The sequence below is a fragment of the Amblyomma americanum genome, chromosome 1 (assembly GCF_052857255.1).
Source record: "Amblyomma americanum isolate KBUSLIRL-KWMA chromosome 1, ASM5285725v1, whole genome shotgun sequence".
NCBI lineage: Eukaryota > Metazoa > Arthropoda > Arachnida > Ixodida > Ixodidae > Amblyomma > Amblyomma americanum.
In genome coordinates this window covers 211,361,734-211,375,982 of record NC_135497.1, presented here as the reverse complement: position 1 = coordinate 211,375,982, position 14,249 = coordinate 211,361,734, and the positions used below count along the sequence as shown (strand labels likewise).

General features: G+C 47.5%; 1 protein-coding gene across 2 annotated transcripts in view; it reads left to right on the top strand.

Moving 5' to 3' along the window:
• Window positions 1-14,249, top strand: part of G9a (histone-lysine N-methyltransferase G9a) — a 145,395-nt gene that overhangs the window by 45,457 nt on the left and 85,689 nt on the right. For both annotated transcript variants that reach the window (XM_077648411.1, XM_077648410.1), the window contains exon 8: window positions 6,207-6,377. In XM_077648411.1, coding sequence (XP_077504537.1) covers window positions 6,207-6,377 — 171 coding nt within the window. The remainder of the gene's footprint in view (window positions 1-6,206; window positions 6,378-14,249) is intronic.

The window sequence follows — 14,249 nt, the reverse complement described above, 5'->3', positions numbered from 1 at the left end:
AAAACGAATGCCATGGGTGTGGGCATTAATTAGATAACATATCACGGAAGGATAAAAAAATAAACGCGCTTTTGCGTTGAAATTGTTAGAAGCGGGTCGTCCCCCATCTTGTTCGCAGCACGTGTGGTATGTGGGAAAGCCCACTTGGTGGAATTGCACACAAGGTCAAGCCTAGCGGCATCGCAATGCAATCGGTCCACGCGATAAATGATGGAGAAGAAAGAGAAGAGGGCCTTTATATTGTTTTCCTAGAACTTTAAACTCTATATTCAGATAATTTGCCCAGATATTGCGCTTTTGCCACAATCAAATTTACGAAAGTCGGCGCGGTATACGATCGCTGCCGAGTATTCGGGAATTTTCGAATACTCTGAAAATCACGAATATCATTTCTCGATTACAGATATGAACCGAATATGAAACATACTCTATTCGTATTCGAAATTTTGAATAATGGCACACCCCTACTTTAATTTGATCCCTGTTAATTCAGAAATTCGGATAATTTGCCTGCTGGCATGGTCTTGGCCACCGCCCATATAAGTCTATGGCATTGGACGCTCGTAAATTCGGATGCAGCTGGGTTCACACTGGTTAAGGGAAGACTCTCCTCAGAAACCTTTCTTTTTTCAGTTATTAGTGCTAGGCAAATGAAAATAGTATTACTTATAGAGCTCGTTCTCCTCATTCCAAATATGTTTTTAGTTTTAAGATAGCCCATTGTTTTCATGTTCTAAGTGTCATGCATAAAACTGCATTTTGTGCAGCTGCTGGACATAGCAGTTAGCATGGTAGAGTAATGCAAAGTGGTTTTTCTTGTCCCTAACACTCCACTAAGAGCCGATAAGCAATATATCATTCCCCTGGCATGCAGCATTTTAGAGAGAATTTTATATCTGGTACTTCATTTTCAGTGACTGCTACCCAATCATTTTGAGAATTTTCTTGCGTAACTGACTGCATTAAAACCTAGACAGGTGTATTCTTCAAATCTCGTGCAGGGCAAATTTGGCCTTGATTGGACTACAGTAAGTACTCAAGAAGTTGTGCACAAAAGCCATGTTTAGCCCAAAATAAGAAGTTGCGAAAAGTGCGATTGTAATTTACAAATGTTTATTTCTGTTGTAGTAGCGCTATCTGCATGAAAATTGCACACAGTGTAGGCCAAGGTATCCAAATCCAGTGGATAACTTTATCAAGTTCACCCACACCTTATGTTGCTCCCTCAGAATCTTTGTGCGCAGCATCCTCATAACGAGCCTTCTTGACTAGACGGCGACGATGAGACCTTGCCTCTGCTGCCTGCCTCTTGTTATAAGTCGTGTAGCATGGCCAGTTGGTTCGATGCAGGGCAGCGTTGTTTGGCCGGAGAAGGGACTAGGAGTGATGGAAGCTTGACATTTGGGACTTAGGGAAACTTATTTACATATTTTAGGAGGAAACAACAAACAGTCAAGAATTAGAGTTCATAGCGTCGAGCGACGGGATGAGCGTGCTCACCAAGGCCCAGAGCGACTGGATGAGCCTTCTTGCTAAGGCCCAGAGCGATCGTTCGTACTCAGGACGCTCGTTAAATACACTGAGGCTCCGCCTCTTTCACCACACGAGACACAGGTCGGAAGAGTCGCCGCAAATAGCCCGCAGAGTCCCATGGGAATGGGCGAGGAGGATTCGGAGGTCCGCTGCTACTTCGTCCGAAGCTGTCAATCATGGCCTGCTTCCCCATTCGACTGTACACCGTCGGTCGCACCTTGCGAGGATCTGCAGACAAAGGGAAGGTCATCTCCCCCTCTTTGTGTGCGTGGGAAAGATTCCAGCGGCTGCCTCCCCGGGAGGCATCTTTTTTTTGCAGGGGTCCTCGTGGGTCAGCGATCTGTCGAAATTGCCGCTTCCACGTGGTCATCCTGGTCGTTGAATCTTCGATTTAATCGCTTCCGGTCGATGAATCTTCGCTTTAATTGCCGGTGTGGATCCTGTTCATAACACTCTGCTGTCTGCCTCTGCTGTCTGCTGCATACTGGAGATCTTTCTCTTGTCACAATCTTTGCTCAGCATAACCAGTTCCCTTGAGGGAAACGCTTCCAGTTCCTGGAGAACTTGTTCGTAGCCCTTGTGACCTCGGTTAAACCACAGGACAGTGAGTGATGTGGCCATCTCCACAACGGTGCGCGAGGCAAAGCTCGTCTTGGGGCGCAACAGCCATATCTTACTGTTCAGTGATCCGGCAGCATTTTGAGTTCTCCCTTTGACGCAGCAAGTAGCTGTTCCTTTGTCAACCTTATGTAGGTGGGCAGCTTTGTCTTGGCCTGGCTGGTTGTGAGAATAGGGGTGTGTGCTGGGATGTTGGATGGTTTATGGTGCATCAGCTTTGGTAAACCAAGAACTGCACAAAATTGGACAAGTTGATTGTGTGCGCTGCGTGCGCTGCAACCACTGCCTTAACGCTCATGGTGAAACTCTCTTTTGGGCTGGCTGAAGGCACACTCCACCATTGTCCGCCGGAGCTGCACGCCATGACGAATACGTCGAGGACACAATGGACGTGGAACACGCTGCATTGTTGCAATGCAATGCCAGAAATGATGCGAGTCCTTTTCGCTTTTCGGTCAACTTATAGATTGAAAGTTCACACCGTCCGCACTCCAAACATGCCGTGCTGCTCACCAGTACGTTCACGGCGCCGATCTTGCAGACTAAGGTGCTTGCAGACTCCTCACCATTCTCATCTTCAATGTTGAAGATCCTTAGCTTTCTCTGCGATGCGCTGGTGAGTTAATGTTGTCAATGAATCTTGAGCGTCCGGCCAGCTCTAAACCGTTGAAAGCGTCGCTTTCACCAAGGTTAGGCTTAGTTGCCGTGGGCTTCTCAGTTGCATGCCGCTTGACTTTGCGGCACGTTCCCTTGAACTTGTGCTTCGACTGATACTTTCGAGATCGAAAATCACGTTTCTTTTGAGCATCCATCGAAACGAGGAGCAGAAAGATGCATGAAAACTTGGAAACACGTTGAGAGAGCTGTGTGGCTCAAAACGAGCAGGCAAGCTGTGGCCGCATTCCACGCTGGCAGCCAATGGCGTGGCCGAAATCGCACCACATTATTTTAAGTTCCACTCACTGCCTTCTCTATAAGATGCCTGTTGCGTTGGTTATGTTCCCATTGGAGCTGCGCTGCCATCGGTTGCAAGGTTCCGCTAACAGATGGCACTAGGTACTGCCCGCAACGTCGCATGCTGCCCGTACGTCCGGTGGTGGTAGGGTGGCGGTTCTGCGGCAACCACGTTCGGCGTATGCGCCCTTTCTACAGTAATGTGTTACATTGGGTCTTTGACCGTGTTGAAGACTAACTGCTGCTTGTTGCCTCAACATCAAATATTTAATAGCAACCTACTTCTGAGGTTTGCGTTATTAGCCAAGGCTATTTCTGTCCTCATTTTTATTATGGCACTACAGGCCGCGGTAATTAATATCACAAACAGCGTAGTATTCTTGTGCTGCTATTTTGCAAGACATCACAACAACGCGAATAGTTGTGGCGAAATTATGGACTATTTGCAGGTGTGCAAGTTGATCGTTGTTAGTTTCTTCCACGCTGTGGTCACGAAAGTGACAGTTTTTAAATCAATTTCATGTACTACATTGCGTATAGACGTTCAGAAAGTGCGCTTCTGAGAGCTCGGAGTTTTCAGCTGAGGCCCACATTACATCTTCACGCTTCCATACAGAAATATTTGAAGCATGATTTTATCACACCCTCTGAGTGGCTGGCGTTGTGCAGCTGGCGTTCGGGGGTGCCAGCGGACGGCAACTCTGTTTTGCGCTGTAGGGATCTATTTTCATTTCCGGCCCCTTCTGGGCTTCATTTCTGGTCGCTGTAAACTAGGTATGGCACCTGGTTTCAGCAGTCGTCTCTTGCAGCCGTTTTTAAAATCTGAGAGTCGTAAATATAAGCTACAGACGATGGAGTAACTGCAAGTCATGATAGTGTGTCATTCGAAACTGCCTTCAACCATCATTCACGTGAACTGCTGTAAAACGGTATTTCATGAAAATACACCGGGGTTCTTTCCATCGGTGAGCTGTCGACTTGCGTTCCAGCACGCAGCAGTATATAGCTCAGGATGACGAGGTGTGTGAGCAAAGCAGGCACATGAACAAAATGTAAGGTACTGAAGGAACAACCGCTAGGAGATATCAAGCGTAGGCATTCAACAGACGGAACTTCAGGAGTATGAACTGTTGGGCGAATTGGTTTTGCATGTGTTGTGTCCGTTTCTACTCTTCCTTCTGCTCTCCTTCTGGGCCGCGTGCCGTTGCGCTGCTTCACATCCATCATGCAGGAGTACATGTATGTGTTGTTATGTAGTGGCAAAACCCTTTGCAATGATTAAAGATGGCTTCAAAAAATTTTTTTTATTTTTGTCACATTACAGTACATGCTTTTTTCATGAATATAAAGGCGCAGTTGTTTTCGTCCGCTAGCTTTAACTGAGAGCAATGCACTCTTTGCGGTAATGAGACCAGTGTATGCAGCCATTCGCAGCAAGCAGATGACACTTGTGGGCCCCTTTCCTCTGTGCTGACTTTTTCAATTATATAGTCTCTGAGGCCACGCAACGTTGCATATTAAGGTTGCAGCTATATCAAGAGATGGCGCTTGCTACGCCTGCTTTGGGGGAGAGAAGAGGAAAGGGTTTGGCAGGAGGTTTTCGGCTCACACGTCAGGCATCTTATAGAGGAGGCAATGGTCCAGTGAAAGCGCTCGGTTTTGGCGGGGAAATGTTTTTTTAATTATTACTTCCCAAGATTTTGTGAGGAAGCAAAGCTAGTATTGGAGAGAAAAAGCATAGGCCTAGTCCTTTGCATGAGCCCAATGGGGTACGACGCCGCGATTTGATGCATGACACGCTTGAGAATGGGTCAGATCTGTACCTTTTCTTGCCACCTCGAGTGCTTTAACCAAGTTCTTAATGCGATAGCATTAAGGCTCCCATTGCCCATTGTACAGAAAATCCTTCGTCGTCGGCGTTGTGAGCGAAAAATGGGGTGGCATAGGGTGCCCACCCCCCGGAGAAGCAACCTGGATGGGCCACCTAGGTCACGTGACCCTGTGGCGTCATCACAATTTGCCCACCGAATTGTGCGCAAACTGGCCACCGTGGCAGATGGCAGATTGGTTACTCGAGAAGAGCAACTTGGGTCGCACAAGCCCCACTGGTGGCAGTGGCGCAGCTCTTATCCGCTGCACCATTGCACAAGGAATGATGCCAGTAAAGTGGAGGATAACCAATTCCACATATATGGGCATTAACTCATTAACGCTATCACATAATACCTTTAAGGTGTAGCTTAAGTGTCCCCTCCCATTTTTTTATTACTTTCTCAATTATTTCTGGCTCTAGTTCTTTTTTTATATGTGAAAGAGAAAAGATCAATGTTGCAGAAACAGTCAAAACACAAAACTGATTTTTTAAAACGAAAATTGCCTTTTTTCGACCCGCGTCTCTTCTTAATACAGACTAGCTTCTGCGGCAGGACGATGTCGAATTGCGACAGAAAAAGCAAGCAATTGTCCAAATAGCCTTCTTCAAGACTGAATTGCATATGGTGCAGCTTTGCCTATGAACCTCTGACGTGTGTGCAATGGCAGGCAGGACAATGATTAAAGAGCACTGTCAATAAAAAATAGCCCAGCTGCATTGTTTTGATTTAGCTTTTCTGAGCACGCCGGCTGGCAGCTATCAGCCGCGCTTGGGCCAGCCAGCTGTGCATGGCTGCACTCCGTTTAGACACTCATTGGCACGTCGCTTGCCTAAATGCTGGTTGCTGATTTGTCGCTGCTGCACAGGTTTCATCTCCGAAGCGGACAGCCGTTGCCCAGCTTTTCACCAAATAAATTCACCACGATGCGGATGCTTTTTGGTAGTTTTTTGAGGACCATTCATAATTTGGACCTTCTGGTTATTCGTACATATTCTTCAGTCCTTTGTAGTCCAAACTAATGAGGCTTTACTCTATTTGAAATGCCAGGAAGGCAGCACATCTCTGCAATGACAAGGGTCTTTTCCTGGCATGTTTCAGTGGCAAGGCGTTCTGAGCATTTTTACCTAGTCTCAGTTAAAACCATGTACAGGACAGAAAGTGTACCCATATGTGCAGCCTAGGCGCAAAAGATGTGCCAGGTAAAGTGACGACATTTTTTATGTGCAGCCACACCTTCAGCATTTCCTGGCCGCAAAGATTTGGATGATCTAGTTCGCCAGCTGCGACAGTCTGCAACGTCCACCAGTAACCGCCCAGTACTCCAAGGTGCAGCGGGCACGTCCACCTTGCTAGCTGCCTGCCGTCAAGGGGATGTTGATAGAGTTGTCCACTGTCTTGGTGAGTCATCTGTTATTTGTTACTGTTTCTTCTTTTTTTCATTCCTGCATTTGTTTGTGCACACTAGGATTGTGCATTAAGTGCTCAAAGTAGCGCACCCAAATGTGCTTATGCTCCGAAGGGCCAGCCATTACTTCTGTACAGCCTAGCGTGAACAGTAATTTTCTTCGAATAATTTCAAGCGAATACAATTGACTCCTTTTAAGAGAACTTAAAGGGACCATGAAAATTTGTTTTATCAGGAGTTCATTTCATCAGAAGTGTCCCCAAAAAGGATATATGAGCATGCTATACATCGCAAAATATCTGTTACATGAGAAGAACAAAAAAAAAATTAGCTTGCAGTGATTAGAGAGAAAGCATTATATAAGAAGTGGGCTGGAGAGTGAGGGTATGAAAAAAGCTCTCATCATCTTTTTGAAAAAAGCGTTGGTCTAACTTGTTTATTTCGCTGTCCCTTTTTTTCTCGGGTAGCCGCGCCCGAGCGTTCTTTCCCCCGGGTTCCACTCAATCCCCCGGTTCTGCCATGGCAATCATACCAATCCCGCTAATCTCTTACACGGATATTACATACCATCTACGCCTCTCCAAGAGGGTACTCCCGGGGCCCGCCAAGGGTCTCCACAGAACCAAGGAGTATAACCTTAGACGGCTCCAAACCGGGTCTTTCTTAAATCCCGTCATAGTAAAACATGTGGACCCTACATTCACGGGCAGGGGAAATGCTACGGGCAGTATGCTGACCTATGCCACATGGGGTGGGCCTGCCAGTACAATACACATATAGCCGTTACAAGTCAGCCAGCTAGGGAGGGCTGGGAGGCGGCCCTGTCCAGCTCGGACCTGGAGGTCCAGCGGACCCTGGTCCAGAGGGCATGGGCAGCAGCGGCGGCCAATGGCGTCCCGGAATAGGGACTGCCACCCAACGTAACAACCATCCCCACCTCCCATTCCCAGTTTAGTACAGTGTAGCTATAATTTTCTCCTCCTCTCCCTTTTGCAGCAGCTGCTGTGCTTTTTTTCCTATTTTTGGTTTCCCAACGTCTTTAAGTGCACCGGTGGTGCCCAACTGGCTAGTCTTGTGGTACAGGCTCTAAAAGTGTATGACTATCTTTCTCTCTTACATCACTCCTTCTGGAGCAAGGCTGTTATCAAGTATACAATCAGGTGTATCTGCTGCAGGCGATGCGGACAGGGTGCTGATATGTGGCCATGTCAGATCTGTGCGCCTGAAAGCCCATGCTGTAACGCTGCGCCAGTTTAAAATTCGGCTTCCACCTAGTTGTGTAAGCACCAAGTCGAGTAGCAGGTGTACGCTGCTCCTACATGGTTTTCATCTGCCGGAGGCAACAAGCTGCATGTGATGCGCGCGCAACGCCGAAGTCTGGGGCCGGCTGTGAAAGCCCTTATACCTCCTGTTGGCCGCGTATTACAGACGCTAGCACCAATTGCTCCTTCAGTTATGTTCATGGTGGGTGGGGACATATTAATGGCGTATTTCTTCGTCACAACGGATGACTGAAACACGCTGGCACAGGGGTGTTCGCATGGCATCCGCTTCACTCACAGACTGGTCCAAAATCGGGCCCTCTAAGAAAGATGGGTGGATGTATCGCTGTCCGCATATTTTGTGTGTTTTTATTTACGCATCCTTCCCGTTACTTTCAATCGAAAAGAAATATTACTTCTCAAAATTCATTTTATGTCTATGGTACAGCTCCCATGGAATACAGATAGTGTGTGTCGATGCACCAGAGGTGTTGAAGTACATCTGAAACTACACGCCTGACATTTTCATTACATCATTTCGTGCGTAATTCACGCAATACATGCACGATCATTCCGTGCATACTGAGTTTACGCAATACAGAAGGATCATTCCACGAACAGTGAGTGCATGCAATTTAACGCATGCACTGTGTACTTACAATGGTAGGTAATCGCAAAATACAGTCAACGACTGAATTTTCGGACATGCCTGATATTTCGGACGCCTTCGCGGCACCGCCACGAGCCCCATAGAATCAATGTATAAGGACATCTGAAGTTTCGGACGCTCGAACCCTCCACCGTCCAATTTTCCGGATGTTTTGACGCGACGGCAGGTCATTTGGCTTCTTGCGCAGCACCCTTGCGAAGGAAATCGACTTGCAGCCGAAGCATATCACCGCTCTGAGCCACAACTAGCCGAATCTAGCCGTCACACAGCGATTTGGTCTGGCCACGCTGGCTATGGTCAACGCCGCACTTCCGCCTTCGGCGGAGTTTCCGGAGGCAACGCGGCGCCATTTCGTTCGTTTGCGCAGGCCACATTTTGGCTAGCGTGGTGTGTGGTGCGTGGTTGTGCTGTTGTGTCCCTCCTTGGTTGTGTCAAGTGCACTCTGCTACGCTAGGCCTAGCTGCTTCGACGCTCGTCAGCGAACTGCACTGTTTGCAACTTGAGGATTTCGCTCGCCTGCGATGGCCCCCACTCCGTCTTCAGCGTCCTCGCCGATGGCATCGAAGCGCGGAAAACAGTGCCGTCGATTAACGATGGAGAAGAAAGCCGCCATTATTAAACAAGTCGTGAGCGGCCGATTGCAGGCTGACGTGGGCAAGGAGTTCGGTATTTCAAAGCAAACAGTATCGGATTTCCTCAAGAACAAGGGCAAGATCTTGGAAGCGGCTGAAAAACCGTCTGGTGCCCAAAAAAAGAATTCAAGCCAGGGTGTCCATCCAAAGCTCGAGGAAGCTCTCGTCGTGTGGCTTAATTCGATGATATCAAAGAGGTTGCCGGTCTCGGGCTGCATCTTGAAAGAAAAAGCGGAAACTCTCGCGGTTCAAATGGACATTGAGGATTTTAAATTTAGTGATGGATGGTTGAGGAACTTTAAACATCGGAATGACCTCAAGTTCAAGAAGATGTGCGGTGAGAGCGGCGCCGTCGACAGTGCAGTTATTGAGCAGTACCGCAACGGAAAACTTCAGTCTTTGTTGCAGCAGTTCTCTGCTGACGTTTTCAACTGCGACGAAACTGGTTTGTTTTTTAAGTTGTTGCCAGGAAGAACACTGGCTTTTGCTGGTGACCCATGCCACGGTGGCAAGCATAGTAAAGAACGGCTGACCGTTCTTGTACGGCAGCAACATGTCTGGCAGCGAGAAGCTTCCCTTGTTAGTAATCGGGAAGTCAAAGAACCCGAGGTGTTTTAAAGGGGCAAAGCTGCCAGTGTTGTACGAAGCCAACAGAAAGGCATGGGTGACTCAGCAGTGTTCGAAAGTTACGTCCGCAGGTTGGACAGGAAGTTTGAACTTCAGAACAGACGTGTCGTGCTCTTCATTGACAACTGCGCCACTCATGGACACATTAAAAACTTGAAGGCTGTCCAGCTGGAATTCATGCCACCCAACACGACTGCAGTCCTCCAACCGATGGACCAAGGCGTCATCCGCAATTTAAAGCTTTTGTACCGTTCACGGGTACTACACCGCAGGGTGCTCTGTGCGGAAAACGTCAAAGATTACAACGTTGACCTTCGGTCTGCTGTTGGAATGCTTGCTGACGCATGGAAGGCAGTGAGGCAAGACGCTATTCGCAATTGTCTTCGCCACGCGGGCTTCGTACTTGCCACAGAGGCAGCAGACATTCCTGAAATCAACAAAGTGATTGACGTGTGCCCGCCCATGGACGACGTAAGCCCGCCCATGGACGACGTGAGTCCGCCCTTGGACGATGTGATCAACGACCTCCGCTCTGCTGGGGTTTCCATACCCACAGAAATAACTTTTGAGCAGTTTGTTGACGCTGACAACGGGCTCGACTTCTGCGCAGAACTGACTGACGAGGAAATAGTCCGTCAGGTTGTGGGGAACTCTGATGACTCCGATGTTGAAAATGAGGAGGAGCCAATGCCTGCACCGCCTACGAGCGCCGAGTTGACGCGAGCACTGTTGACGCTGTCATCGGTGTACAGTGCTGACACGACCCTTGCTCAGATTGAGGAAAATATGATCGCATGCAAGCGGAACGCCACCCAAACGGCAGTAAACAAGTTCTTCAAGCCACTGCAGCAATAACACCGGCTGCCCTGACGGTACATATGTACATAATAAACTGGCAGTCGGCTGCATTTTTGAACGTCTCTTTTTATAGCCACTTCACTGATGCTTTGGCAGGGTTTCGGAAACCCGGTACTTCACCCTTTACCCTCTAGGTCCAAAAAAAAAAAAGAATAAAGGTGCGTTTTTTTGCATGCATTCATTTTTTCGGACTGCCTGAATTTTCGGACGTTTTTACATTCCCTAGAGGGTCCGAAAAATAGGTCGTTGACTGTATTGTTAAGTATTTATGTAAATCTATTAAAACAAACCACTTTCACACTATAGCCTTCACTGTCCATGCTAATATGTGCGACACCAATAGATTTCGGTTAGCATACAGTTGTATAATTGGTTCCCGCGATGTTCCCACAATGTGCAGACTCTTCTGCGGACCAAACATGATGACTACTTTCTCGGGAGTATGCATGTAGCGGAGCCCGTCGTATCCATATGGACCTTGCTGCGCTCTTCGCAATTTCAAAAGTCACGAAAACAAAACCAAACATCATCGTAGCTGCCGCTGCAGCGACATCAATAACACATGAAGGAACACGACGCCAAAGTGACTGTGACCGGCGCCACGAAGAAGGTGATAGCACCTAAGATAATACGACTGACGGAGTTCACGAAACACACAAAGGATGCGTGGTGTTTACAACTGCCACGTGGGTTAGAAATTCAAAAGGGATAGAGAGAGGTCTTTCCTCCCTTGGGAACCTTCTTGTGCTTAGATCTTGTTCTTTATTACAGATGCTAGTGCCAATTCCCCCTTCAATTATGGTAAAGTGCGTGGCGGCACAATAATGATGTCAACTGAGGCTTCTCGAATGAGCAGGGGCAGAAGTGGCTTGCGCCTTCCTCCCCCTGGTCTGGCCATGCCTGTCTGATGCGCCGCACACAGGCCTGTGCAAAGGAGCCTTACCTTCCCAACTTGGGCCCGCAAGAATGCCTCCCTGCGCTTTTGTGCAAAGGCGCGGGGAAGCTACGTTGTAGGATGCATTTTCTCGTGCGGAAGCATTCTTTCAATTTTTCTTCTCTAGCTTGCCTTTAGAGTGCTGAGCGAACGCGTAGCAAATACCGTCGTGCTGAGTCGCCAGGTGTCAAAATCGCTGCGAAAGTTCGTCTTAACCGAAAGATGCATGAAATAGTTTGTTTTAAGCGAATTTTTTACATTGAGTCTAGGGAAATCAACCAGATGTTCTGTGAATCTCATATTACAGTTTCGATGGAGGCAAGTTCTAGAAGACCGTGTACTGTGCGATGTCAGTGCACGTTAAAGAACCCCAGGTGGTCGAAATTTCCGGAGCCCTCCACTACGGCATCCCTCATAGCCTGAGTTGCTTTGGGACGTCAAACCCCATAAACCAAACCTAAACACCAGACAGGAAGAAAGGACGTACACGAGGCTGGCTAACAACTCAAATTGTTATAGTCAACTCAATTTGTTGACTGTACTTCTGGTCATGTTTCACCAACTAGCTCAGAAACGAATTCTTTCATTTCTAGTCGTCTGCTGCCCGCATCTTGATTGGCTTGCCGCAATACGAAACTACAGGCAGCAGAGAGAGTGATGTGCGCTGCTGACAGTCTTCACTCTGGAGTTCAAGTAGTGTAGTAGCCTCATTTGTTCTGTTTGAAAAATGCTTGCTTCGTGCACGTGCCATTGTGCTTGCTTTCTGTTCACGTGTTCTTTGAGGTCGTTACCTATGCCTGGATGGCGAAGGTGAGCAAACGTGAGTGTTTTGGTCATTTCAAGGGTAGTACAATTTTTCGTGTTGGTGCGATTGAACGCTTGTGAGGGCGAGCCAACAAAGATGGTTCTTTATTGCGGGCTCATGGAAGGCCTGGCGGGGGAAAACGCAGTCTTCTATCGCGGACATTGCAACAGGCGGGTAGCGTAGTCGTGCCAAGGTATGGTATTTTGTGCGCACTGTGGTCACGTTGAAAGGAGAGGTACCACGAAGGGGAATGCACTGTTTACAAATTATTTCGGCTGACAAAACTACTACCGTATATACTCGTGTAAGGGCCGTACTTTTTTTCCCTGGTTCTAACCGTACTTTTCCCATAAACCATAACTCCGGTTCTAAACCATAATGTTTCGTCCTTTCTGGTGTGAACGCCGAGGGCACCAGCGCTGCGGCGCCGTGTGTTAGTGCTTCCAGGTGGAGTCCGGTGTCGCACGGAGTGTCGTAGGCTGTTATTGTTTCAAATTGCTCGAATTGCTCATGTATTAGCTTCAAATTGCTCGAAAATGAGAATTAGTTTGCTCGAAGAAGCTCCAAAGTGCAATTTTGGCTGCGCCAAACTGCTCCAGTATGTAAATTTTCCTGAGCCATATTGCTGCAAAACACGATTTAACTTGCTCTAAAGATTGCTCCAAAACAACTTTGTGCAGTCCCACCCCTGCGCCTTCTTTCTATGCTCATTACCGGCTTTACTTTGTGCGCCATACGCTTTGTCTCACAGCCCCAAGGCCTTAAAAAAATTGGCTTATCCTAGCGCTCTTGAGCTTGGTGGTGAAGCCATCTAAAAAAAAAAACGCGCCGTTTTATCATCACTCATTTGCTTCTGAACATTGGCCTCGTGATCACGATCCTCGAGTTTGCACGTGCTGCTGTGTGCCGCTATGCCACATGTGACGCTCTTTACTATAGCCATTTGTTGTAAAAAAATCGTTATTATCAACGAAAAAAAAAAATGTAGTCATCTGTGGAAGATTAAATGGGACCGCAGTTTCACTTCACTATATCAGAGTTTACCATAGCCGGGTTCTACTGTAATTGCTAATAAAGCATTTTCTGCTATGCATGAAGTTAGCAGTTTAGTGTGGGCATTGGTCTAGTGTCTTTTTCACTGGCCTTTTTTGTCTCTCTCTATGCTGTTTGTGTTTTCTTATTATTGATTTTTGCTTTCCTTCCAGCTCCAAGTGCACCAAAGGTGCCCCGTTCGGTAGCTGTGCGTCTCTTGCGCTGTTTGCAGCATAGCTGTTAACTCTACAAGCGGGTGCACTACCTAGCTTTCCGTCTGCTGCATGTAATGTGCACAAGGCTCCCATATTTGGCCATCTCTGCGCTGTGCTAACACGTTCTGGGACACCGCATAAATTGAAAATTCGGCTCCAGAATTTTTAAGCTCCAAGTCAAAGAACAGGTGCACTCCGTGCCTATGTGCCTTTTCATCTGCCGGAGGCAACACGCTGCACGTGACGCACACGCGATGCTGAGATCTGGCCATGTCGGATCTTGGCGCCGTGAGCATGTAGGCTCGAAGGTGCCTTGCCTTATCCACACTGGCAAGAAAGCATGCTGCTGCAAGGCAGCTTCCCTGAACTTGTGGGCGAAGGTACGCGGAAGCTATCTTGTGAGGGGTGCGCTTTCTTGCCTAGAAGTGTTTCATATAGTTTTTCTTTTCTCGACGGAGTCGCACGGACACCCCGCGAGTGTCGTTGTGCGGGGTCGCCGTGATTCGCAGTCAGTGCGAATGTTTGTCTTAACCGAAGCACACAGAAAACAGTTTGTCTTAATATTTTTTTTACATTGAACCCGTTTAAAAACTGACAGAATGATCTCACATTATCTATCCGAGAATTCATGTTAACCGAGTTCATCTTTTTGGGAGTCTACTGTAAATTCTCATCAGCCTTGGTGTATGCAGCATTTGTTTAGTGCGAGTTAAGGCAAATAGGATGCAACTGGCATAAAGTTGTGGAACAGAGTTTGTTTCAAGATGTTTATCTGTGTGTAATTAATAGTTGCCTTCTTATTCTTCTTCTTGTCTTAAAAATGCTAGCTG